At 35.1% G+C, this 26768-nt stretch overlaps 7 protein-coding genes across 7 annotated transcripts; all 7 read left to right on the plus strand.

Annotated features, from left to right (window-relative positions):
- Nucleotides 1-700: 700 nt before the first annotated feature.
- LOC107410050 (pentatricopeptide repeat-containing protein At2g17670) lies at nt 701-3354 on the plus strand. The gene is made up of 2 exons (XM_048479842.2): nt 701-2209; nt 2989-3354. Exon 1 carries the CDS (start codon nt 794-796, stop codon nt 2204-2206), a length of 1413 nt encoding a protein of 470 aa, XP_048335799.2. The 5' UTR covers nt 701-793; the 3' UTR covers nt 2207-2209; nt 2989-3354.
- A 1287-nt stretch (nt 3355-4641) lies between these two features.
- LOC107424329 (uncharacterized) lies at nt 4642-6010 on the plus strand. Its single transcript, XM_016034096.4, has one exon. The coding sequence runs from the start codon at nt 5000-5002 to the stop codon at nt 5921-5923; it is 924 nt and encodes a 307-aa protein (XP_015889582.3). The 5' UTR covers nt 4642-4999; the 3' UTR covers nt 5924-6010.
- A 4243-nt stretch (nt 6011-10253) lies between these two features.
- On the plus strand, nt 10254-11685 carry LOC107424324 (uncharacterized). The gene has a single exon (XM_016034093.4). It carries the CDS (start codon nt 10609-10611, stop codon nt 11530-11532), a length of 924 nt encoding a protein of 307 aa, XP_015889579.1. The 5' UTR covers nt 10254-10608; the 3' UTR covers nt 11533-11685.
- Nucleotides 11686-13504: 1819 nt separating this feature from the next.
- On the plus strand, nt 13505-14672 carry LOC107424319 (uncharacterized). The gene has a single exon (XM_016034087.4). It carries the CDS (start codon nt 13633-13635, stop codon nt 14500-14502), a length of 870 nt encoding a protein of 289 aa, XP_015889573.3. The 5' UTR covers nt 13505-13632; the 3' UTR covers nt 14503-14672.
- A 2388-nt stretch (nt 14673-17060) lies between these two features.
- Nucleotides 17061-18397, plus strand: LOC107424316 (uncharacterized). The gene has a single exon (XM_016034082.4). The coding sequence runs from the start codon at nt 17289-17291 to the stop codon at nt 18204-18206; it is 918 nt and encodes a 305-aa protein (XP_015889568.2). The 5' UTR covers nt 17061-17288; the 3' UTR covers nt 18207-18397.
- A 574-nt stretch (nt 18398-18971) lies between these two features.
- On the plus strand, nt 18972-22479 carry LOC107424351 (uncharacterized). The gene is made up of 7 exons (XM_016034135.4): nt 18972-19382; nt 19746-19878; nt 20336-20439; nt 20526-20697; nt 20887-21027; nt 21163-21254; nt 21364-22479. Exons 1-7 carry the CDS (start codon nt 19291-19293, stop codon nt 21989-21991), a joined length of 1362 nt encoding a protein of 453 aa, XP_015889621.3. The 5' UTR covers nt 18972-19290; the 3' UTR covers nt 21992-22479.
- An 874-nt stretch (nt 22480-23353) lies between these two features.
- LOC107424292 (lysine histidine transporter-like 8) lies at nt 23354-26190 on the plus strand. The gene is made up of 5 exons (XM_048479625.2): nt 23354-23984; nt 24097-24233; nt 24353-24777; nt 25408-25539; nt 25667-26190. The coding sequence occupies exons 1-5, from the start codon at nt 23593-23595 to the stop codon at nt 26150-26152; spliced, it is 1572 nt and encodes a 523-aa protein (XP_048335582.2). The 5' UTR covers nt 23354-23592; the 3' UTR covers nt 26153-26190.
- Nucleotides 26191-26768: the final 578 nt, after the last annotated feature.

Raw genomic sequence — 26768 nt, forward strand, 5'->3', positions numbered from 1 at the left:
AAATTAACATCGATTTCAAACAAATTGAAATATAGAAGTAATAAAGCACTTAATTAATGTTAGTTTTGATATATTAATTCGTAACAAAAATAGGTGGAGTGAGCATTATTCAGTTTTTAAGTCAAATTTGATGATAAACATTAATCCACGTATGTACCTACACTTTGATCCATTTTTCCAAGTTATCCTAGAATCCACAAACCCCATTAACAATATAAAAGAGTTAAGAAGAAAACAAGAATGACACTTGAATATTAATTTGCAAAAAAAATATATATATATATATATATATATATATATAATGAAGTGCTAAGGCTAGGGGTGGAGACTGGAGAGGAGTCTATGTTTATCTGTACGTAGTCAATTCCCACTTGCTGATGCTATACAATGCATCAACGAAATCATCATTTTCTTAAGACTTCCTCAAGAAGAAAATGACCAAATTATTCATCAAAAAAATAAAATAAAATAAAGACCATCCTATCTATTTAACAATTTTTTATACATGCTGCAAAGAACATGTTTCCAGTCTCTTCAGCAATTTTGTCATTAACTGGAGACGTAATGCATAGTCTAAATAAACATGGGCTTCCTCAGCAGTAGAATAGTAGGCCTACAGGATGTCTATAAACAAAACATGGGCTTCATCTGCACTAGCAAACCAGGCCCCTAGGTCATGACCTCAAGGCCCAAGACTAGTTCGTTGCCATCCCCATCGCAAACCCTGCAATACCCTAAAAACCTCTGGGATCACTGCACTGAAAGAGCCAAGAAGAAGAAGAAGAAGAAGAAAATGGGAAAAGTTCCGGGGTCCCTACGTTCTGCTGTATCAACCGCACTTATCAAAAGGCCATCTTCTCTGGTCCCATCGGAATCCCCAACTCAAAGACCCCGTTTCTTTCCCAAGAAAAGCCCATCATCCCAACTTTCGGGGAAAACTTCACAATCCAAAAATACCAACTCTTCTGAAACCACTAAATCACCAATCCTCTTCACCTCCCCGGACCTCTCAGACGCCAAGAAGCTCTTCAAGTCCATTGTCGCAACGGCAAGGGCCCCACTCAGTCCCCGCTTCCACAATTCCCTACTCCAGTCCTATGCCGCAATCTCCACTGTCGATGATTCCATCTCTCTCCTCCGCCACATGATCAAGACCGAACCTTCCTTCTCGCCCGACCGATCAACCTACCACATCTTGCTCGCTCAGTCCTGCAAAGCATCTGATTCCACCCTCGCCTCCACTCACCAGGCCCTCAATCTTATGGTCACCAGCGGCTTCAATCCCGACAAGGTCACCACCGACATTGCTGTTCGGTCTCTCTGTCTGTCGGGTCGCATTGACCACGCCGTTGAATTGGTCAAGGAATTATCTTTGAAACACTCGGTACCGGATACTTATACTTACAATTTTCTTATCAAACATCTCTGCAAATTCAGAGCTTTGAGTGCTGTTTATAATTTTATTGATGAAATGCGAAGCTCTTTTGACACAAAGCCTGATCTTGTTACTTATACCATCTTAATTGATAATGTCTGTAATAGCAAGAATCTACGCGAGGCCACACGGTTAGTAGATGTGCTGGCCGAGGAAGGGTTTAAACCCGATTGCTTTGTTTACAATACCATCATGAAAGGTTATTGTATGTTGAGTAGAGGTAGTGAGGCACTTGAGGTTTATAAGAAAATGAAGGAGAGTGGAGTTGAGCCTGATCTCGTTACTTATAATACTTTAATTTTCGGGTTATCGAAATCAGGACGAGTTAAAGAAGCTAGAAAGTATTTGAATATAATGACAGAAATGGGTCATTTCCCGGATGCTGTAACATATACTTCGTTGATGAATGGGTTGTGTAGGGAGGGAGATGCATTGGGCGCTTTAGCTTTGTTGGAGGAAATGGAAGCAAGAGGCTGTAGTCCAAATTCGTGCACGTATAATACGTTGCTCCATGGATTGTGCAAGTCTAAGTTATTGGATAAAGGGATTGAATTATATGGGGTGATGAAGGAAGGTGGTATGAAGCTTGATACAGCTTGTTATGCCACATTTGTGAGGGCACTTTGTAGGGATGGTAGGATTGCAGAAGCTTATGAAGTGTTTGATTATGCGATTGAGAGCAAGAGTTTGACTACTGTTGCTGCTTACTCAACCTTGGAGAGTACGCTGAAGTGGTTGAACAAAGCGAGGGAACAGGGCAAGGCTGTTTAACTGGTATTTTCCTATTCACTTTGGAACTTCTTTAGTCACTGCATAATATCACAACTTATTAGTTGTTCCATTTTTGTTTTTGAATCTAGTAACACAAAATTGCATCACCATAACACTCTTAGATCCCGAAGTGGGAGGTTGGCCTATGATCTTTCTCCAACTTGTAGTCTAGAAATGTTGGGAGTTTCATTCTGTCTTAGGTTTGCGAACAAACATTTTAAACTTACTAGCTTAGGTCATAGTCATAGTGAAAACCACAGAGATATAGTGAAACAACAGAAATGGTGTATTATATTGTTGTTTACTTTCTATTGCGCCTAAGATCTCTATTTCTGCTAATATTTCACGTGTTTCTATTTATGGTTCCAATGGAGCTACATTGCAACAATTTCAAACATAGGGTAGCTACAGTCTTAGTTCATACATTCCATATGAATATTTTTGGCTTCGTAGTTTCTAATACGATTTACTTGTATATTGACCTTATTATTATCACCATGATTTGCACTCTTTTTGTCTGATAAGAACTTACAGAGGTTAATACGGTAGTATTTGTTCTAAGTGTGTACATTTCTATTCCGTTTCCTCTGAAAAATCACGGTGTTATGCTACTTGTCTTATCCTTTATTTATTGAGGCTACATTTGTTATTTGCTGTTTCCTGTTCTTCTATGCTGCAATCGAAGTTCTCACATAATTTAATTCGTCAATAATTTACTGTCCAGAATGAAATATTCATTGTCTTTTTGGGTACGCCAAATTCTCTAACAATATCTTTCGTAGGTTCATCTTTTTTGTTCGAGACGTACGTGTCATCCTTGGCCAGAAGAATGCATTGCCCACGAGCCCAGCCAACTTTTTAGGCAAAATGCAGCACTTCAAAGGAACAAAACTCCGCTATCGAGCGTCCGAGGCATTGTGGCTTAAGACATAGGACAGTCACGATGTGAAGACTCAGACCATTCACGGGGCTAGGGAATGGTATGGCCACGAAGCCCTGCATAGGCCCATAGAAAGAGGGCCCAATATGGGTTTTATTTAAAATATTTGTAATTTTTATTTTTATTTTTATTTAAATAATTTTTTTTTTCTCAAATGAAATTGTAAAGATCATATTTAATATATATATATATATATATTCTTTTTGCTTTTTCGCTATTAAAAGAAATTATTAAAATGTGTAGATTGAAATACTGTTGAAAGTCAAATACATTTCTATTTGCATACAGTTACCATTGTAATTTCAAAAGTTTATTTGCTTTGAAGGAATGTAATTCCACAAGTTTAATGAGCAGTAACAATATAAAGGAGTCATGTAAAGAAACAAAATAAATAATGGATAAAGTTACAATGAATGAAGAATAAATTCCTTCTATGCATACTTTGTGGTCCCTCTTTTGTCTTATTATGGGACAATTAGTCAATGAATGATAAAGGACAGCTCTACAATAGATCTTTTGGTACCTATCTCAATGGACATAAAAAAAAAGAATAACGACCTTGATATTGAAGATTTGACCCATTTTATTTTGTTCAGCGATGGCAAGCGACCAAGCAGAAAAAAAGTGTTGTTCTACTTAATTTTCCTAGACGCGGTCTAAAAAATGCTTCTGTTAGCAGTAGAAAAAATTTCCCATGTAAGATTTCTGAGACATGAACAAAAACCAGGGGAGACACAGAAATATGGTCTCCTCAGTTAGGAAATGGGCATTTGATTTCTAATATGAATATGATTTAGGTTCTTCTTGTTGTGACAATAACTACCAGCATGACGCTGCAACTCTCCCCCACCATAAATGTTTTTAAAAAACGTTTTTCTATTTGCATTTGCAACATTTTCCCAAGAGACGTGGGATAATATGATATCAAATGTTTCCATGTCTCCCAATAAACAATTGCTCTCTACCATTAAATGCCTCTTAAAAACATATAATACAAAGGATCTTCTTCCTCACCGTAATGCCATATGGTACACATTGATACGGAGTTCGGCGTCCATTATGAAATGAATAGATTCACTAATATATAATGAATTTGCAAGAGAGCCATTTTGGTTAATTGAATCCTAATTACTTACTCATTGGCAAGCCTAGATTCATAGCCTCAGGTGTAGGTTTTAGATTTATGCTAAATCTTGTCTCTTTTATGCTAAATCTTGTCTTAAATTTGTAATTATCGTTTTCCTCCTTCAATCCTTTCCCCTTCTTCCCTCTTGGTCACTTGACTCTGTACCTTCTAGTGGGGTTTTTTTTTTTTTTTTTTCTTTTTTTTTGGTGGCCGAAATACCTCCTTGTGGGTATTTGATTATGATATTGGGCAATCATGCATTGCCAGCCTTTTGTTGTTGATAAACAATTGGGTCTTTTTAACCAAAAGACACATCTTGGGTCTCACAATTGGGTTTATTTAGAGGATATGATTAGATTTTGGTTGAAACGGAATGGTACCTCTCAATGATTGAGGAGGCAAGGAAGCAAATGGCTATCACCGCCTGTACATGTTTGCTCCTCCTGATGACAACCAAAATAACTATTCAATCTCTTCTTTTTGCCATCTAATACCCGATAAAGACTAAACAATGGATTTATGAAATGCAAGTTGTTGCCCAAATTTGCAACAAAATCTTCAAAAAAAGTAGGGTGACTCAGATTTCCATCATATGGAGACCGTACTGAATTGGCATATTGGCCATTGGTGGGGTTCTCTACTTTTTATATATACACCGATTTAGTTGTTTGAGATTAAAACTTCACTTAGCAATTTTTAGTGATTTTTCTGTAATTGGTAAAGAGAGATGGCAGGCTCATCTGCAACACCTTGCTTGCATCAGCCTGTTAGATCCATTAGCTTGCCATCAAGGCTACACCCAAATTCTCAGAAGATTGAAGAACAATTAAGCAAGCTAAAGACTTGGAAATTGTCATCCACTTCAATGGGTATTCCTCTAGCAAGGGAGACAATTCAATTGGGTTTGACTGGGCTAGCTGAGTTGTATAACTCAATCAAGGAACTCTTTCACTCTCCACTAACCCAAAACGCCCTTCTCCAACATGAGTGCAGAAAACTAGTCGAAGAGACACTTGATGGGTCAATTGGTTTGCTAGATGCTTGTGGCACTGCAAGAGACTTACTCCTAAACATGAAAAAACATCTTCAAGACCTTCAATCAGCATTCAGAAGGAGAAGTACTACAGATTCGAGCATCGAAACCAACGTGCAAGCTTATATCACCTTTAGAAAACTGGCAAAAAAGGACATTGTTAAGAGCATTAGAGCGTTGAAGTCAATGCATACCAATGCTGTAGCATTCAATTATCTCTTAAATGTAGATCACCATATATTAATGGTGATCAAATTGTTGAGAGAGTTAAGTACTCTCACTATTTCTATTTTTTGGTCCCTCTTAATGTTCTTATCCGTGCCAGTGATGAAGACAAAGGCTAATGGATGGTCTTTGATTTCAAAACTGGTGCCTGTAACATTTGCAGGGTCAGAGAGAGCTCAAAAAGTGTTCAATGAGGTGAGCAATGTTGATATTGCTCTCTGCTACTTGGATGGAAATTTCCGGAAAAATGGTGCCAAGATCGATGTGCAAATGGTGCAGAGGAGATTAGAGACACTTGATGGCGTTGTTGATGGTCTTGAGGGTGGATTAGACTGCCTCTTTAGATGCCTAATACAACATAGAGTCTCCCTCCTTAATCTTCTCACACCTTGAAAAAGGATTAAAAAAAAAATAAAAAAATAAAAAAATAAAAAAAATGGTATCTAAATTTGTACATCTCTAACCTGTCATGGCATCCGAATTTTAGAGGATTATTACAATGTTCAATAACCCAATTTTGTATGGATTACTTCTATATTATTGTAAATTTTGGAAGAGCGCTATCTAATTGCAGTTTATGCCTCTCTATCTTATTCTTCTATTAGATTTATTATGAATATTGGATCTTCTTTAATTCACTATTTTTGATGGTGTTTGTTTCTTCTGCCAATCTACTAAAGATGGTTGTGAGGTTGAGTTGACTAACTATCTTTCATGAATTAAGAAGCAGGAAACATCTGCCCTATTGATATACATTGTCCAAGAAAGAATATATGGAAAAAGTAGTAAAATTTTTGTTTGTTAAGAATATATGGAAAAGGTAGTAAAATTTTTGTTTATTTCTCTTTTCTAATAAATTAAACTCCTATTTGCAACAAATATATATAGTGCTAGAGTTATGACTGCGTTTAGATCAAATTTAATTAATCTAGAATTCAACAAACGACAAAATATGCCCATGTTTGACATATTTCATATATAATAATTCTAGAACAATTAAAATTTTGATAGACGAAATTAAAAACATGTCTTGGAGGTCTACATTCTCCAGCTAATTAGTAATTATACACGTTAGTCGATTAACATAAAACGTGGTAAAAGGCGATTGGAAGCCTGTCGAATTAGACAACTTCATCGTCCCTACCCGATTGGTGCCCCCATCAAACCTAATGCTCCATTAGTATGTCCTTCTCCAATTCATCAATAATCAAAGGCCATGAAGATTCAAAATAAATAAATAATCAAAGGCTACGCTTACTAATAAAAAATAACATCATGAGCTCCTAATCTCGTATATTATATTTATATATTCATTAATTATTCCCCTGCGCCATATACCTTTCTCAACAAGTAGTGACAATTTTGATTCTTTTCTGTGGTGACCCGGAAAAAAACTTATCCCAATACTGACAAACCTTTTTCATATATATATATATATATATATATAAAATAGCATATAGACTCCAAGTGTCATTGAGCACGCTACATAATAGAGAAAATTATATAATAATTTATTGACATGTACAATAATTATGGTTTTACTTGTGAACCACAGCCCTCCACATGCAAATACCCATTTATTCTTCATGATGTTCATTTTCTTTAAATCTAATCATTTTTTTTTGTTAATTTAAATAATAAAAAAAAAGGTTGATGGGTAATTTGTTGGGTTTGTACGGTTACATGCATGGTGCCAAAAAGGCCAAAAGCAAAAACCTTAAGAACTAATTGTGGTGCTGCAGAGATCACGATGAAACGAACTAGGAAACAATTTGATCAGCTGTGCTTATGATCCCTCCTTTTTCAATTTTTAGGCAAAATGCAGGACCCCATTTCCCTCTCTCTGCTTCAAATTAAGATTCTCTATAATTTAATTTGCAAGTATGTCTTAATAAAGTTGATAGCTCGTGCTTTGTGCTTTATGCTTTATGCTTTATTGGCTTCGCATAATCCAGGCGTGCACGCATAGCCGTCCATGTTGGAGGTTTTGGGCCATGCATTATTAATTAAACATCTAATCAGTACAGGCTTTGTCACAAACGTCATGCAATAATACTACCAATTTTCATGCTCAAACATGCATGAATGAATATATATATATATATATATAGATAACTTGCAAAAAAAAAAAAAAAAAAAAAAAGGAGTATATTTTTATTTATTTATTTTTTGGTTTGGGGGGCGGGTTGCTTGTGCAGGGGCTATTAAGAAGGACAATCATGGTGTTCAAATTGATAATTAATAAGTTATATTACTAAACAAGACTAATTTATTTGGATGGATGCCATAATTTGTTTTTCTAATATTGTTACCTGTAAGGTCACCTAAATTATTCCTTTTTGACAAGGATGGAAGAATTTTAAGTTAGGCCAAATTAAACCACATTAGTTATAAAACTGCATTATTAATATTTCTAACCTATCATCCACAGATATCAACATAAAGTAACTAACAATTAGCGGGTATACAATTCTCAAAGAAAACATAATGTGATGGTTTTAAATAGACAATTTAATTGTATAGTTTTAGGTGTTAATTTTTTTTATTTTTTATTTTTTGGATAAAGAGTTTTCGGTGTTAATTAGATACATACTATTCACTACATTTCTGAATTTTGTGCGACATCTTTCTTTTTTTTTTTTTCTTTTTAAAAGTGGATGGGAAAAAATATATAATGATTTCTTAAATTAGTAATCAATGAATTTTAATTTGTTTTCTTTTTATTGATGTGGGGGCTTTGCTTAAGCAAGAAGTGAATTATAAAACGAAGATTAGACATGAGTGTTGAAGTACGTGAGGGTTACGATATCATGTGGGGTTGAGGGGTTTGGCAAAAGAACGAAAGCTGAATTGTTTCACATGTTTCCCTCGTGATGCTGCTGCATCAGCCTCAGCATGATGCGTCAGAGACTCAGACACTCAGATGGCCGACCCTTAAAATTACTTCCTTCTCGTCAGCTTGATTGATGACTGTTGACTGATGATTGTGGGGTCATGTGATATTTTGCATTCTAACGTGTTCTTCACGGACGCTGTGATTCACTATTTCCACTACTTTTAATTTAATTTAAAAAAAAAGGAAAAAACAAAAAACAAAAAATTACTAAATTACATTTAAAAGTTCAAACAAAAAAAAAAAAAAACAAAATTAAACTAATCTGACATGTCTATTATACGACACAAAACTTAAAAGAAAATGTTATTTCACGCACTATCAATTGGTGACTTAACTTCATTTTTTATATTGAATTTTAAATATTAAAAATTTAATAAAATAATAAATATAACAAATTAATATTTATTAAATGAATGTACTACATGAAACTTATGGCAATTTAATTAATTCCTTTTTTCATATTAAATTTTTAATATTAAAAATTTAATAAAATAATAAATGCAACAGATTAGTATTTATTAAATCAGTATGGTTTTTACTTGTAAAATCGTTGATGGATAGAAATATTAAAATTATAAAAAAGACAAATAAAGTTGGTTTAGTAATAAATCTATGCCTTCCCTTTTAAAAATTGTAAAAACCCAAAAAAAAAAACATATTATAATGACATCATGATTGCGTCTACACAACGTGGACTTGGGGGCCCATTTTATTTATATTTTATATGTTCTACTCAATGAATACTCAGTTGGGTCAAGACAGTTGCCATGACCCAACGAATATTTACGTTTTGGTTGTTTTGCTTACTGACCATGTACGTTTTGTTTTTAGGGTAATAACTGAATATGTACGTTGGTTCTCCAATGCAGAAACTTAATCCTGTACTAGAAAAAGTTAAATTTTCTTTCAGCTCTTATCTATTTGGTTTAATATATGATAAACAGAGACACAATTTGGCATGTTTGACTGAGCCTCGTGGTGTGTTTGTTATAACAATTTTTCAGTTAAGACGAACATATAAATTAAGTATTAGCTCTAATTGTCTGTTAAGAGAGAATAATTTTCATGTACATTGCATTGCTAATGTACTGACCTAAAACCAGAAACAAAGCAGAAAAATAACTATAGGAGACAAGAAGAATCATGTTCGCATTGGATATTTATACATTGAACATGTGATGCCACATTGTGGTCAGCCTCAACCAATGTTTATTCTCCAATATTTCTGCCTACAAGCTAAACTGCCAAACCTTGAACTTTTCTTTTTGTGTTTCCAATACATATACCTCAAGGTTCTCTATACCAATTTTCAAGGTTAGAGAAGAATATATAAATATCAACTACCCTAATAGCTCCATTGTTTAGCAGACGACACCAACTGTACTACCACCCCTATGATTGCATAAGGTTTTGCACCAATTATTCAGTAGTCCCACTCTAATCAGATAATTAAACTATTCCCCTACTCTTCGCATTGCTAGCCTAGATTCATGCCCTAAAGCCTAATAGTAAATATTTAATCATGCATTGTCTTATCTTGAACCCCATAAAAATTTAAAAACATTTTGATGTGGTTCTTTTGCAGCAAGACAATTAGACAAATTAACATGAAATTTGCATAGATTTTGAAGTGGGCAAATTGAAAACTCTGGCTTTTGTTAGATACAATAAATAATTTTAAAGAGGGTCACTGGTATTATATATGGAGAGGTAAAGAGTATATATTAAGAGATGATTGGGGAGGCAAGGAGGCATACAGCACTAACGGTCTGTACCCATTGTTTGCGTTCTTAAAGATGAAACAAAAATGTTCATTAAAAAAAAAAAAAAAAAAAAGGCTATATATTTTGCTATTATTGATGGCCAAAGAACCAAAATTTGCAGTTTGTTGGCCAAAATTGTTACAAAGGCATCAGAGAGGTTGGCTGGCCCAGTGCCGTCACATGCGCTCTCTGCCTATCCATGAAGAGCCAAAGGTCCCCTCCATTGTCATCATGATCTCCCGACCCCACAAAAAATAAAATATCAAAATAAAAATAAAAATGAAAAACTACGTCAACTATTAATAAAAATTTATATATATGTGCATATATATATATATATATATAGGTTGGACCAAGCTTGTTTTTCAACCATCAATTGTGCATACTGAACAATTTTTTAGCAATTCACAAAGTAAAACATGGCAATCTCCTCTTCATTGCCTGTTGTTGTTCATCCTCCAGTTAGGTCCATTAGTCTGCCCACTAGGGAACACCCATCTTCTATTCAAGTAGAAGCATTGCTAAACCACCTTAAATCCTGCCAATTTTCGTTGGTTTCGACCCCGGTTCGTTTCGCGGCCGAGACTATTCAAACCGGTCTAGTAGGCTTAGCGGATTTGTATACCTGTCTGGAGGAATTCATCACCCAACAAGCCCTTCTTCCAAACGGACATGGAAACGTAGTGCTGGTAGAAGAAGCTCTTGACGGGTCAATCACGTTGCTGGACACTTGCAACATAGCAAGGGAAATATTGCTGACCATGAACGAACATGTTCAAAGACTTCAATCGGCTTTACGTAGAAAGGGCAGAGATTCAAGCATTGAAACCAGTATTCATGCTTATATTTCTTATAGAAAGAATGCCAAGAAGGAGATTATCAAATGCCTTGCTGCTTTAAAGCGAATGGATCGAAGCAATATCAATTCCTCTTCTCCTCTCTTGGATCTTGATCACCAACCATCAATGGTGGCTAAGATTCTAAGAGAAACAAGCACTATTACCATCTCCATCTTTAGAGCTCTGCTGGAATTCCTGTCCGTTCCAGCAACAAAGACAAAAGCTGGAGGGTGGTCTATGATCTCGAAGTTGATGCCAATTAGATCTTCATCTTCGTCTGAGAAAGAGAAGAAGATTGGAAATTTAGTTGGGGGTCTTGATTTTGCTCTGTATTCTCTTGTGGGAAATTTACAGAGCACTGATACTAGAGCTGAAGTTGAAATGGCACAGAGGATGTTGGAGACATTTAGTTTGACAAGTGAAGGTATTGTTGGTGGATTAGACTGTATGTTTAGGTGTCTAGTCCAACATAGAGTGTCTTTACTAAACATCCTTACTCAATGATAATGTTCAAAAGCCCCTTTTTTATTTTTATTTTATTTTTTATATATATGTTGGAAATTGGTCATTGGCATCCGCATTTTAGAGGATATGCTTTTGTTCCTTAATCCTACTTTTTGTATCATGGAATTAAATATAATAGTGAATTGCTTTCAATTTCAAGTGATTTAATTATTTCTATTTTATTTATTCATTTTTTCTTGTCTCTTTAGACTCATAATTAGTTTGATGATTTAGTTGAACCTCATTTGTTAATTCAATAAGAAATGAGTATCAGAAAAACTCACCTTTCCAATACGATAAAAGATGTTGATTGTTGAACCATTTTAAACTACTAATTCGACTTGCCATTGTAATTTTGAACTTTTATCTCAAACCGTCACGTGGTTTGACGGGTTTGGGCCGATTGGCCTTTGTCTTTGTATATCAGTCTTTAAGCCGTGAAGGAAGATGAACCAGCTAAAGGCCCCAAAAAACAAAAAAGAGGTTTATTGACTTTATTCTCAATTTTCTTAAGACCGTGCAAAGGGCTCCTCAAGTGTATTACAAAGTCACAGAGAGTAAATTTTAATTTCAATGGATACACTGTTGAAAAATTTTATCATTAAAAGAATATCCAATTAAAAAAATGAGAAAATTACCCTCAAGCTATTCTTTTCTCAAATATTGCTGATTTGTAGCTTGATAGAAGTGGCTCTAAAATTCCTCTTATTTGTCATTCCCTATAAAAGACATTAGAACCATCTCCAATGCCAAAATTCTCTCATATTTTTAGCAAAGTCCCTTACAAATCAATGATGTTGCATTATCTATTACTCTGGCAACACAAAAATTTATTCCCATGGCTGCTTTAATTAGGTTGTTGATGTTGTGGTTGTTTTTTCATATGCATTGAACCTCTAAGCCACGCCATTGCAATTCACCAAATGAGAGAGCACCACCTGTCTATTAAGTCCTAACCCCATTGGCCAGCTTCAAAAAATCCCAAAAATGCACTGACTCCTAAATTCCTACTCAATTCTCTGTCCCTTTACAAATCACAGCTGTGGCATCCTTTTCTTTCCTCCAATGGTTGCTCTAGCATTTAGCATCTTCCATAACTGCCTTGATCATATAAACCATATTATTACACTTAGGTGAATGAGAGAACATCACGTGTCAAAGACACTCTATGGCCACGTACCATTTCCTAGGGCAGTGTTTCCACCTATCATATCTAAATACTACAACCCACACGCGTCAATAGAATCACTACCATACGTGTTACACCTTTGCGTACCTCTCAAAAACTACAAAATCGAGAAGGAAAAAAACAAAAAAAGAAAAAAAAAGAAAAAAGGCAAAAGAAATTAATTCTTGGGTACTTTTCGACGAATTAATAGAAAAAATATATATATTCATTAGTGAAATGAAAATGGAGACATTAGAAGTACAAACCACTCGTGCATACAATATAATACCTTATTTTAAACCGATGGCCTTGGTCTTGGCTTTCTAACCACCACATATACACAATTAAACAATACCATAATAATACCATTTTCCTTTCTTTTCCTAACAGATCTAGATCTGATAAATCTTTTCGAAACCATTCTATTATTATTATTATTTTTTCTTTTGTTGAAGGTTGTCACAATTTCAGACAACCCAGACAGTGCCACATATTTGCAGAATTTTGAGCTGCTCCATATTAACACACGAAAAAAATTAATAAAAAAAAAAAATGAAGAGGTAATGTGGCAGTAGGGGGAGGCAAAAACGGTGATGACTGTTTATGTTATATGGATTTTTCAAAATGCAGAAAACGACAAAATGCTTAGACACATCATGCTCGTTCTCATAATTGAACGAGGCCCAAAAAGAATACCAAATTATTGAATTAATGCTGGCCAAAGATGTGACAATGAAACCGAATATGAAGGGCAAGCCCACACTGGCGTCACATGCACCCCACATTCATGAATTATATTGTCTCTTTATCTTCTCTCTCTTTACAAATTTTTGTATATATAAGGGAGCCTTAGAAATTGGGAAACCAAAGCAATTTCAGAGCCGAAAATCAAAAACCAAAAAACCAGAAGATAAAGAAAAACAATTATAACCATGGCAAATAGATACCATGTTCGATCAATTAGCTTCCCTTCAAGATCTCATCCCACCACAATTAGAGTCGAAGAAGAGCTTAACAAATTCAAGACATGGGAAGCTTCATCTTATTCCACATCAGATTCTATCTGCAATGGTCTGTCAAGACTTGAAGAGTTGTATGAATCAGTGGAGGATCTTCTCCATATGGGTTCGACCCAGCAAGTTCTTTCTCAAAACCAGAATGAGAAATGTGTGGAGGAATTGTTGGATGGATCCGTAAAGCTTCTTGACATCTGTGGGATTACAAGGGATTTCATGTTGCAGACCAATGAACATGTTCGACCTCTTCAATCTGCTCTCAGGAGGAGAAAAGGAGACTCAAGCATGGAAACCAGCATTGCAAATTACACCTGTTTCAGGAAGAAGATGAAGAAGGATGTGAAAAAGTTGATCTTGGCGTTGAAACAAGTTGATAAGAAATTCGAAACATCTGCATCACCAGCTGTTGAACAAGATGACCATCTCTGTGCTGTGATCAGGGTTCTCAGAGAAGTCTGTTCTATGAACATTTCTATCTTCCAATCACTCTGCTTTTTCTTGACTGTACCAGCTGGATCAAATCCCAGAAGCAGGTGGTCTCTGGTTTCGAAATTGATGCACAAAGGTGCTGTAACTTGTGAAGAGAAAGAAAAGTCTGTGCATGAATTAGATGGAGTGGATGCTGTGCTCTGCACATTAGGAGCTGATGCTGAGAAAATTGAAATTGCTCTTAAAAGATTGGAGGCTTTGGAAATGAGCATCAATGGCCTTGAAAATGGTTTGGAGAGCGTTTTTAGGCGCTTGATTAAGACAAGGACTTCCCTTTTGAACATAATCTCTCAATAGAAGAGTTGTCAAAGGCCATTTTTGTTCCCCCAAAATTAAATCCTCAAGGCATCCACATTTTTAAGGATTTGCTTTGGGATTTTTATTTCAGTTCTAAATTGAACTTCGTGTATATGTATCAATTATTTGAATAGCTATACAATGAAATACTATACAAAGTTTTTGATTCAGATTATGAGTTTTCAATCTTCTCAATTTTGTTCTTAACTAAAATTTGTTGATTTGTTTCAAGATTCTACATATTGAACATCCCTTTCGCCTCCAAAGTTTCCAAGTTCAGTTTAAAGGGGTCTACAAAATTCAGTTAATTTCGGTGTCTTGGAAGTAAAAAGATAGGGAAAGCGCAAGCAGTAGTGGCACGTTTTAGATTGTGTTTGAAGTCTAGAATCTTTGAAAGGAAAAAAAAAAAAAAAAAGGTAAAAGAAGAAAAAGAAAAAGTAACTCCACTGTTCTCTTCTGAAATTAAAGATACATATAATAAAAACTGAAAAATTCTAAATATTTCTGTTATTTATAAAGTATATAAAGATTTTTTATTTTTTTTAAATGGACTATAAATTCCCAACATAAGATTAATTAGTTGATTTGGAACATTCAATGCATATATGCCATTCTCATGCAGTGAAAATTCAAATGCCGTTGACTTGGAACATTCAATGCATATAATTTATTACTCACTGAAAGCAGACCCAACAAAGAGAGAGTAAAATAAATAAATAAATAAATAAATAAAAAAGTAAAAGAGTAAAAAAATATCTTTGTTTTTCTTCGCATACTTTGAAGGCTGCTCAATTATAAATTTATAGCCCCCAGAATCTTATCCAGTAGTCAAGGATTTACTTATTTTAGTTGATGGCTCAAGGCTCATCACAAGAGGCAGAGTTGGCAGACCCTCTGTTTTTGGAATTATTTGGGCAAATTGCACTTCGGTTCTTCTGTGGATAGAACTACGAATTCCTTGTTCCAAATAATCACATTCATGAACCCAACAACTCATCGTCTCCAACAAAATTTGTGAAGTGATTCAATGTTTCAATTATCCACGAACCAATGAATTTTTGGAATTATTTGTAAAGTCACAATTATTATCCCATGAACCGACAAATTATAAGCCCATAAATTTGATAAAGGAAAAAGGAATTTATTGCTGAATATGGACATAATTCATGTCTGGGACCTCAATTATCTCATGAAATAGATGCTTCATTAATACATTATTTTCTTTTAATTTGTTCGTTTATGAGAAATTATTAGTGAAATTCTTTCAACATATGAGTTGTCCACGTGTAGCTACCTAAATGGGACTTGGAACAAGATTTTAAATCGTAACACGTGCATACTGGGGTCCAATTTAAAATTCCTCAAAAAGGGTTACTTGCACATTGAATTTACTGTTTATTACCCTCCCTTTTTCTTTTCTGTTTCTGTTTCTGTTTCTCTTTTTGTAAGAATTGTTTATAAACCCTACATTAAAGTGACCTTGATAGATGTGATCTCTATGAAATATTAATCTTTTTCCTTTGCTTCTTTCCCAAGCAATGAAAAGGCACTCCATATCTCCATGAAAAGCTGATCATTTTATTTTAATTATGAAAAAAAAATAAAAAAAATTAGCCGCTCGTAGACTTTTCTTTCTCACTCCATGGGTTAATCTCCTTCCCTTTAATCATAATTATTTATTGTTTTTAAATTGGAATTTCTCAGTCTAATATCATGAAGCAAGCCATGACAAGTTTCCAATCCAGTTCAATTATGCATTCCAAACATAAGTTATAATCCTTGGTAAAGACATATTTTGTGGTAAAAATATTATTTTTGGTTAATTTAAGAATTTAAATCGTTACTGTTTGTTATAAACCATATTAAACAGGAATCTAGTATAATCCACGAGTTTTATAAAGTCTTTGAAAAAGCATACATATTAGATATCAATGCATGGTACATATATATATATATATACACATTATATATCAACCACCATGCACACGCACCTTACACTCCATATATTTTAGAAGATGAAGGTCAAATGCCGTGGTAGGATACACGGATTAGCAAGTCTAGAACATATGAAATTTGTGGCTCTTAATTAAAATTAAGAAAACATAATCAACTACTAAAATATCTTACATTAGATAATATTTGGATTTTGGCAGGAATTGCAAGCTACAAAGGGAACATACCCAAAACATGGCACTCGTGCAATTATAATTATTAACATATTTTCTGCCATTTTCATTGCCAAACCCCATTTCCATCCGCATTCGGAAATTAATTAAAAACAAGATTTTCCCCATCTCTTAAAAGATTTTGAGTTCTAGAATCAAAGCTTTCCATATCCAAAGAACTTTGGGGCGGCCACCCTTATTAATTGGCAACCAATTTCCACGAAGTTTGACATTGGTATGTGTATTTTGGCGGTGGCGGTGGTTCATCAAAGGAAGAGAAAGTTAGAGAAACGCCAAATGAATCTGGTTTATTTTTTTCTTAGTTAGGGACCCCAATTTTTGAGATAAAGACCCCACATCGAATAACAACAATCTTTTTTTTGTATAATTGGAGCTAGTCTTTATGAGTTTAGTTGGGTGAAGACGTGACAGCATAATCTTCGCCATTGAAAAGCCCACACTGCAGCTACATATTTATCACATTCCCATAAGCTAAAGATTCTTTTGGCCCCCTTTCATTTTGGAAGTATAAATTGCTACTCTTTTGGCTTTAGAACTTGTTCAAATCGAAAACCCCCGAATTGAAAACCTCCTTTTTTTTTCTTCTTTTTTTTGCCAGTTATGAAAAGACCAACAATGATAGCATTTTCACCAAAATCTTCTTCTAAATACAATTCTAGATCTATTAGCTTCCCAGCCAGATCTCATCCAAGCACACAGAGAGTTGAAGAAGAGCTTAACAAGCTCAAAGCTAGCCAAGAAACTTCTTCATCAAAAGCAGAAACTATTTGCTTCGGACTATCTGGTCTCAAAGAGTTGTATAGTTGCATCGAGGAGCTTCTGAATTTGCCATCGACACGACAAGCTTTAGCAGCCCAAGATCAAAACGAGAAATTGGTAAACGATTTGTTGGATAGCTCGCTGAGGTACTTGGATGTTTGCAGCAAAATAAGAGATGATGTTTTGGCCATGAAAGAAAGTGTTAGAGAGCTTCAATCGGCACTTCGAAGAAGAAAGGTTGGAGATTCCAACATTGAAAGCGACGTCGCTTCTTACTTTTCGTTTAGAAAAAAGATGAAGAAGGAAATTGGGCAGTCTCTTACTTCTCTGAAGCAAATAGAGAGCAAATATGGGACTTTTCCTCTTGATCTAGATACCCATTTGAGTGCTGTGGTTAGAGTACTGAGAGAGTCAAGTTTCATCTCCGGCACAATTTTCCGGTCGTTTTTCTTGTTCCTGTCGACGCCATTGTTGAAACCGAAGCAGAGCAAGTGGTCTTTGGTTTCAATGATGGTGCATAAAGGGATAGTGTGTGAAGAACAGAAAAGCATGAATGAGTTGGAAAGCGTAGATGTTGCTCTAAGCAACTTGTCCCTGCAAAATTCGAGCGAAGATGGTCAAGATGAGAAGTTTGAATCTGCACAGAAAAAGTTGGAGGCTTTGGATTTTGGCATTGAAGGCCTAGAAAATGGGTTGGAGAGTTTGTTTAGGCTCTTGATCCATAACAGAGTGGCTCTGTTGAATATACTTTCACACTAGGAGGGGTTATTTACTTCAAAATTTATCATAAAATTAATTGCTTGAGGGTATCCGAATTTTAGAGGATTCTGGCATTATACATGGTTTTTGTTCACTAATTGCTAATAGTCTGGAAATTAACAATTTTATGTGCATATATAAAATGTATGGTGCAAAATTGGAATATAATTTGAACCGAAATTTTAGTTGAATTCTTTTGCTGTTACTTGCTCCTCTTTGTCCCGGTGTCTTCTCTTTTTGCCACTTTAATTGCAAACTTGTTGTAGAATATTTGTCCAAAGAAAAAAAAAATCTAGTAGTAGAACAATTGAATTGGTTTCCCAAATCTTTGAATTAAAACTCATTCTTTCATTGTTGCCAAAATAAAAAATAAATAAATAAATAAAAAATTCATCATCTTAAGAAAAAAACATCATCAGATTTATAAAACCTGTTTTAAAATTACTGCATTAGCTTAAAACTATAAACATGTATGATTTCTAATGTAATGAACACTGAGAATGAAGTAATTTATATAATTTATATATATATATATATATATATATTAGAATGAAGTATTCTTTAGCTACTTATTATTATTTTGATTTTGGTTATCAGAAAAACTATAAAAGAAATTATAACTTGAGAAGTAAGTGTAGGAAAAAAAAAAAAAAAGTACATATCAAATTCATTTTCTTTACCAAAAGTAAAAAAAAACCATTTTATCTTTTTCTTTTTTCTTCCTTTTATTTTTATTTTTAAAGAGCTATTACATAATTTGCATTGGATTCTTGGACTCCCGTTGCACTCTACACGATCCGGCCATCTCACGTGTCAAATGAGCTAACGGCTAGTTCGCCCACTTTCTACAGAACAAGATATCCACCAAGATTCAAGAAATCCAGCTGTGGTCGGCGCCAAAGCTCTCCTTTGGACCGTTCGATCAACATTACGAAAGAGTTTCCTTTGGCCGAAAAAATAAAAAAATAAAAAACCCTAAAAGGGATCTTTATTTTCTTTCTAAGTTCCAACCTGGGAGACCGTTGCAAATACCCCCATAAACCCCGACCCACAGCTTTGCTTCAGTCTCATTCCACACTCGATCATGACCGTCGCCGCGGTTGCTACAACCCACACCAGGAAGCTCATGAAGCTCGGTCTCTCTCTTTTCCGCAGGGGCTTCAATGCCTCCAAATGGTACGCTTTTTTCCTTGCCTTTTAATCTTCCAATTTCATTTTCTCTTTTCTTGAAAGAAAGTTATACCCTTTTTTGGGTTTTATTCTATTCCATCAGGAATCTTAGTAGTTGGGTTGGTTACTGAGAAAATGTGGGTAATTAGAGTTACTTAATACTGATGGGTTTGGGGATCTCTTTGTTCTTGTTGTATTAGACCCAGATGACACCAAGTTTTAAAATTGTTATCGTTAATTCTTTATGTCGTTGCATTTTCTCAATAACCAAACAGAGTAGGTTAAAGTCGCTGAATTTACACGGGGATTTCTTCTTCTCTTTTGTTTTTTTTGTCTTGCTGTAACTGAAAATTTAAAGGGTAAAAACAGTAAAACAGCGGCGAAAATGGCGGTGGCTAGGATAAAGCTGCTGAGGAATAAGAGAGAGGTGGTCGTGAAGCAAATGAGGCGTGACGTTGCCTTGCTCCTCCAATCTGGTCAAGACGCCACCGCTCGTATCCGGGTAGTTATCATTTTTTTTTTTCCTTCTTTTAATATTCTTCGTTGATCTATTATTATCTACATTTGTGAATTAATTTTCTGTACTGTGTTGGTTGGACTGGAAAATGATGATATCTGGCTTGGTTGAACTTTGATTTTAAGCATTGTTTTCAGCTCATTGTTCTCCGAAGTGCAACTATAATTTTCACAGTACATATTCACTGATCTAGCTTTTTTCCCTATTTTAGTTCGCATATTGGGTTTCTGTCTCCTTTCCAGCTGGCGTTCTTTTAGGTCGTGTTTGATTTATGTAATTGATATAACCTTGGAATAGAATGAGTATACCAATGAGATATCTATTTGATTTCTTGATTCATGAATGATTATAATTTATATTAGCTCTTCCAAACTAGTGTCCATCTTGCTCATTGAACATTACCAAGTGGTGAACTTACAAATGAGAGTTTATGGTTATGCAGGTCGAGCATGTCATTCGTGAACAGAATGTCTTGGCTGCCAATGAGTTCCTTGAGCTATTTTGTGATTTAGTTGTGGCTAGACTTTCAATCATTGCGAAGCAAAGGTGAAAAAATTGTTGGCTTTTATTGCATTACCTTGTGTTACGAAGATCTTTTATCTGATATGTATTTGCTATCCAATTTGTTGCAGAGAATGCCCAGCTGATCTAAAAGAAGGGATTTCTAGTTTAATTTTTGCAGCCCTAAGGTGCTCGGAAATTCCAGAACTGGTAGCACTTAGGGACATCTTTGAGAAGAAATATGGAAGAGATTTTGTATCTGCAGCTGCTGATCTAAGACCCAACTGTGGTGTGAACCGTATGGTAAGATATATCAGTAATTGTCAAAGGTTTTCTCTTTAGAGTTGAAAAATTCAGTTGACCTTCTTTCCTTGAGATCATTCTGTATCACTCCTCAATGTATATACCGCATGAACTTATCGAGATTTGTTATTTTCTTGGTCATATTACAGTTTCTTTGAATAATTATTCAGTGTTTATTTGTTCTTATAGCTTATTGACAAGCTGTCTGTTAGAACCCCTAGTGGCGAAGTGAAATTGAAAATCATGAAAGAAATAGCCAAGGAATACCAGATTGACTGGGACACAACAGAAACTGAAAAGGAACTTCTCAAGCCTGCAGAAAAGCTTATAGTTTGTTCTCTCTCTCGCTCTCTCTCTCTCTCTCTCTCTCACATACATACACACACCTACTCACACACTCAAAAACAGATATTTGAGATATGATATCTGTTTGCCTTTAAAATCTAAGTACTCCGTTTTCATCAGGAAGGACCAAAAGCTTTTGTTAGTGCTGCCAGCTTACCTGTGAAGCCAGTGCCAATCCAGCCACCTGTTGAGGTTAATACGCCAACTACTAGGTAACTTAGGCATTTATATTCATCTTGTTGTAATTTCAATTCAAATGATTTAGACTATCCGTGCAATTTTTTTTTTTTAAACCTTTTTTTTAAATGGTGTTTAACACAGGAGAATGAGTGGCGGAGAAAGGGGCAATATGCATTTTGTAGACTCAGCATCAGCTGCTGAAGCAGCTGCAAAATGTGCTGATGATGCAATTGCTGCCGCACAAGCTGCTGCCTATTGGGCTAACAAAGACGTGAATCAGACATCTCCTCATGCACCACCCTGTTTTAGTGACAAATTCAGTACTTCAAACGTCAATTTTGGATATGAAGACCATTCTAGTGGCTCCAGGACTGGTCCATTCATGCCAGATGGTCCACCAGTTGACTTCCAGACTAAGGATCATCAATCTAAAGCTCCAGAAAGGACATATGAATTGCAGAGTTTTGATAGGTCTCATTATGCACGCAATGGGGAGACAGTTGATTTAGGTGACGGAAAATTTTACAGGAGACACAGCGACAATGTCCAATCTTCACATTCTGATATAAAGTTTGATGAGTCAGATTGTGATGAAGAAATAGAAATGGAGACACCTCCCGTTGGCTTTTGTCCACAACCTGAAAGGAATCTGCCTCCATTACCATCTTCTGATGCTAAGAATGATCCATCCATTCGTGTTCATCCGAAACTGCCAGATTATGATGCACTTGCTGCACGTTTTGAAGCTCTCAAGCATCGAAAATCATGAACCTAGCAAAAATTGGATCCTTTGTGCATCATGGTGGTGGATTGTCTGCTAATCGGTTTAAAGCCAAAAAATATCACAAATTACGAAGCTTGAAGTTTTGAATGTTTTGTATAAATCTTGTTGGCCTGTTTGATTCAGATGAACACGGTGAGAGAGTATTGTTTTATGTAGTGTTGCATGAAACATATATAGTAAATATGTTATTTTGTCTAGTTTACCATGGGAAAATACAGGGTGTGATTCAACAATAGAAAACCAAACCTGAATGAAGAAATAGAGTGATTTTGGGTATGAGTACGACTATTTTGGTTGCTTCTGGATTTGGGTGTACACTTTTGACTTCTGAAGATAGAAGACTTTTTTCAAGCCCACGGCGTTGGAAATTATATCTTGTTCAGCATTTTAGTTGGATTATTTCGGGGGTCAAACTTGGAACTCAGTTTCAAATATGTATGTATCTATATGATATATATATACATATTTCTATATATAGACCATGAGTGTGCCCGTAGGTTGATAAATGAAGGTCGTAATATTTATAGTTATTTTCTATTCAACCGTAATATATTTCAATCTTAAATAAAATAGGAGAAGAATTTTAATAGTTTTAATAATACATCATTGTAGAATTTAAGTAGTTTTAATAATACATCATTGCTATACTACATGTTTTTTTAAAGAAGAAAACAGTTTATTTGTTGACTATCGACCCAAAAATATTTATTTGTTGACATGATAAGTACGCCTTTCCCCTGCATGACGCTACGGCTAATCGTTCTAGAAGTTCAAACTTTTAAATTTGCTGGTAAAATTTACCACATGATATTAACACTATCTAAAATCCAGGCCACCGATTTCTCTCATACCTATAACATATATATATATATATATATATATTGTCATATCCCTATCATATTTAGGACCCACCAATCTATACAAAGAACATATATTTTAAAGTAATGTTCACATCGTAGTAAACAGTGCATATTCTTTTGCCATTTTCCTATTATTTTTAAACATTTCCAAAATGTCACGTGTATGGTAGTTGCGGGTGAAATCACATAATTAATTAATTAGGTCTGCGAAAGCCACTTCTTATTAGGAGTATTATGTTGACCAAGTCTCTCCAGAATATGCTACATAGTTTTAAAAATATAAAATTAGCATAATCCAAGCAACAAATTGTAACAATAAAGCTTTTTCTAAACTCATAAATTCCTCAATAATTCAAACACAAGAAAGAAGATATGGACTAGCCGCCAATATTGTCCATCAAAAAAATTTCCTTTATTTGTTCCAATTAATTAGTTAACTCTCAGTTTTGGTCATAAAAAGCTGTCTAAAAACAACTTTAGAGTCCAAAGCGCCATCCCCCCATAACCTGTTTTTCTCAATTCTATTACCTACTTGCATTTAATTTCCTTGAACCCCACATCCGTTTCTACGTACCTTCTCACTTTGAAAACACACCCAACTATATATATAAATGAACTGGTATGCCGGAGTCCAGAGCAAGGCATAGAGGGAGTTAGACTTGAGAGCAAGAAGCTCACCAAGAACTAACCCCATTCCCTTCTCATACCTTAATTACAGAGAAAATCATGAGTACCCCAAATGAGATTAGTTCGGCTCCGATAACGCCAAGGCCGGCAGACAAACCTCCGGTGTCATGTCCACCGTCTCAGTATCATTCGGCATCCATGACTAGGTCACCGCTCCTTAGTGGTGAGCAAGGTGGTGAAGGTGCTCCCAAGAGCAAGACCCCAAAGACACCAAGAACACCACTGACATCTCTGACTCCAAGGTTTATGACTCCCTTGGGTAGCCCTGTAAGGAAGGCTCTGAGAGCCACAAGGTTTGATCCTCAGGACGCTTGGTTACCCATCACGGAGTCTAGAAATGGTAACAAATACTATGCCGCTTTTCACACTCTTTGCTCTGGTATTGGTATTCAGGCTCTCGTACTTCCTGTGGCCCTCACAATTCTTGGCTGGTAATTATAACTATAAACCCTTTACCACCAAATTAGACTCATTTCCATAATAAGTTTAATACTATTTTTCCATATATTAACTGGATCTATATCTATATGATTGATTTTCCAGGTCATGGGGAGTAATCACCTTCACACTCGGCTTCATATGGCAGCTATATACCTTATGGATACTCATTCAACTCCATGAATCTGTCGAAACTGGAATCAGATACAACAGATACCTCCAACTCTTCGGTTTCACCTTCGGTACGACGACCAATATTAACAATTTATTCCATAATTTTCATTTATATGTATTTCTCTAAATATCGGGTCAAATTATCATAACTTAATAATTTCAATGATTTGGCAATATTCTCATACAGGTGAAAGAGCAGCAAATTGGCTAGCTGTGTTCCCGATCATGTACCTATCAGGAGGTACGTGTGTGGCTCTGATCATCATTGGTGGATCAACGGCCAAGACTTTCTTTCAGACTGTATGTGGGCCCGAATGCGCCAAGCAACTGACTGCCATAGAATGGTACTTGGTGTTTACATGTGCCGCTGTGGTACTATCTCAGCTGCCTAACTTGAATTCCATCGCCGGAATATCATTGGTGGGTGCTATCACCGCAGTTGGGTACTGTACCATCATTTGGGGTGTGTCTGTTGCTGAGGGAAGGCTTCCTGGGGTTTCCTATAATCCTATCAAGGCTGGAACTCAGATTGAACAGATTTTCAGTGTGCTTAATGCGCTTGGGATTATTGCTTTCGCTTTTAGAGGCCACAATCTTATCCTTGAGATTCAGGTTTGTCAATATAATTAGCTCCCTTAATTTTTACAAATTATTGTTTTTCATTTTTTTTTTCATTTTATTTGTTAAATATATATATATATATATATCGACTTATGGGATTTTCAACTCGTAAAAGTCATAAGGGGCGGCGTATATTAAAGGAGCATGAGCCATGAAGCTTGAAAATAAAGTCTGACTTTTTTGTATTGAATTATGGAATCAACCACATGGTCTCGAAATTTCAAATATTATAACAGAAAGCAATAAATTAGTCTCTGTTTTTTGGTCATCAGAAAACAACAATTAGTTGTAGCCTTAACAAAATTGCAAACTAGACGTATGAAAGTCAAAATATTTAATAATTTTACCATTTACTAGCTTTAAATTAGCATATTTGACCACAGCAACATGTTCATACTTGTTAAGTTGGAATCTTATTAGCTAGTTCTACAGTCAAAATCAGACACAAGAATTAGACTTTAGACTCTCATATTTTCTATATACAAAAAAATAAAAAATAATAATAAATAAATAAATAAAAGAAAAACATTAATTATTACTGATGGTAATTATAAAATAACATAATTTGGTTTTAAAATTAACAGAACTAAATAACTAATATGTATGAATTTGCAATTGCAGGCGACCATGCCATCAAGTGAGAAGCATCCATCACGTGTGCCAATGTGGCAGGGAGTGAAGGTTTCATACACCATCATAGCAGCTTGTTTATTCCCCATTGCTATTGGAGGCTATTGGGCTTATGGCCACATGGTAACTACCCAATTAAACCCCCCACCACCCAACCCCCTTTAGTAACCTAATTTAATTCGTTAATTATTAAGATTATAATTAATGCATTTAATTAATTAAAATCATTTGTATATATATATTTTGACAGATACCATCAGGAGGAATGCTACAAGCTTTCTTCCGATTTCAAGCGGGTAACGTGTCAAGTTTTGTGATTGGTATGACATGCTTGTTCGTGGTTGTTAACGCCTTGAGTTCCTTCCAAATTTATGCCATGCCGATGTTCGACCACATAGAGTCCAAGTACACCAGCAGGTTTAAGAAGCCATTGCCATGGTGGCTGAGAGCCGTAACCAGGGCTGTGTTTGGCTTCAGCTGCTTCTTCTTCGGCATTGCCATTCCTTTCTTGGGAAGCATTGCTGGTTTGGTTGGAGGGATCGCATTGCCTGTCCCCATGGCCTACCCTTGTTTCATGTGGCTCAAGATCAAGAAGCCCAAAACCTACAGCCCAATGTGGTGGCTCAACTGGTTCCTCGGTCTTTTGGGCATGGGCCTCAGTGCCATCTTAATCGCCGCCGGTATCTATGTTATCATTGACACCGGTATTGAAGTCAGCTTCTTCAAGCCCCATTAATACCACAACAAAGAAAACAAATTATTTAGTACTTAAAATCCTTGTTTTGCTTTTTTATTATTTTTTCTTTTTTGTAAGTTTTGTTTTGTTTTTTTTGTTTTTGTTTTTTTTTTTTTTTTGTCCTGTGTTGCTTGGTTTTCAAGGGAAAGGGTAACATTGTTCTATATATACATATATAAATATATATATAGATATATATATATATATATAGATATATATATATATATATAGATATATATATATATATATATATATTTTGGATCTTTGTAATGTAATAATTTATAGAAATTATAGAAAGTTTAAATGTATGGAATCTTAGTTGCAATGTCATGTAACAAGCTTTCATTCAAAAAAAAAAAAAAAAAAGCATTTTCACTCAAATCGTTTCTACTATTTTTTATGTTTCTTTTCCAAATTTGTTTAAATTATTCCAGTTATTGTTTTATATTTCTTTTCCAAATTAAAACGATGCTGTTTAATATGCACTGGGATTAGCCGATTAAAACCACAATTCAATAGTTACGAAGTTTCTTTGTTAATTGTAAGCATTTTATGCCATCTATCCATAATAGATTTAATGATTAAAATTGTACCAAAACCAAGTCATAAATTGGAA

This window comes from Ziziphus jujuba, chromosome 7 (assembly GCF_031755915.1).
Source record: "Ziziphus jujuba cultivar Dongzao chromosome 7, ASM3175591v1".
Classification (NCBI taxonomy): Eukaryota; Viridiplantae; Streptophyta; class Magnoliopsida; order Rosales; family Rhamnaceae; genus Ziziphus; species Ziziphus jujuba.

What these genes read in the sequence shown, in the direction of transcription:
- LOC107410050 (XM_048479842.2), top strand. Translation starts at nt 794, where the DNA reads ATGGGAAAAGTTCCGGGGTCCCTACGTTCTGCTGTATCAACCGCACTT.
- LOC107424329 (XM_016034096.4), top strand. Translation starts at nt 5,000, where the DNA reads ATGGCAGGCTCATCTGCAACACCTTGCTTGCATCAGCCTGTTAGATCC.
- LOC107424324 (XM_016034093.4), top strand. Translation starts at nt 10,609, where the DNA reads ATGGCAATCTCCTCTTCATTGCCTGTTGTTGTTCATCCTCCAGTTAGG.
- LOC107424319 (XM_016034087.4), top strand. Translation starts at nt 13,633, where the DNA reads ATGGCAAATAGATACCATGTTCGATCAATTAGCTTCCCTTCAAGATCT.
- LOC107424316 (XM_016034082.4), top strand. Translation starts at nt 17,289, where the DNA reads ATGAAAAGACCAACAATGATAGCATTTTCACCAAAATCTTCTTCTAAA.
- LOC107424351 (XM_016034135.4), top strand. Translation starts at nt 19,291, where the DNA reads ATGACCGTCGCCGCGGTTGCTACAACCCACACCAGGAAGCTCATGAAG. An exon ending in TCAATCATTGCGAAGCAAAG is followed by an intron (nt 20,440 to 20,525) that starts GTGAAAAAATTG and finishes AATTTGTTGCAG; the next exon opens with AGAATGCCCAGCTGATCTAA. An exon ending in GTTAATACGCCAACTACTAG is followed by an intron (nt 21,255 to 21,363) that starts GTAACTTAGGCA and finishes TGTTTAACACAG; the next exon opens with GAGAATGAGTGGCGGAGAAA.
- LOC107424292 (XM_048479625.2), top strand. Translation starts at nt 23,593, where the DNA reads ATGAGTACCCCAAATGAGATTAGTTCGGCTCCGATAACGCCAAGGCCG. An exon ending in ACTCTTCGGTTTCACCTTCG is followed by an intron (nt 24,234 to 24,352) that starts GTACGACGACCA and finishes ATTCTCATACAG; the next exon opens with GTGAAAGAGCAGCAAATTGG. An exon ending in ATCTTATCCTTGAGATTCAG is followed by an intron (nt 24,778 to 25,407) that starts GTTTGTCAATAT and finishes TTGCAATTGCAG; the next exon opens with GCGACCATGCCATCAAGTGA.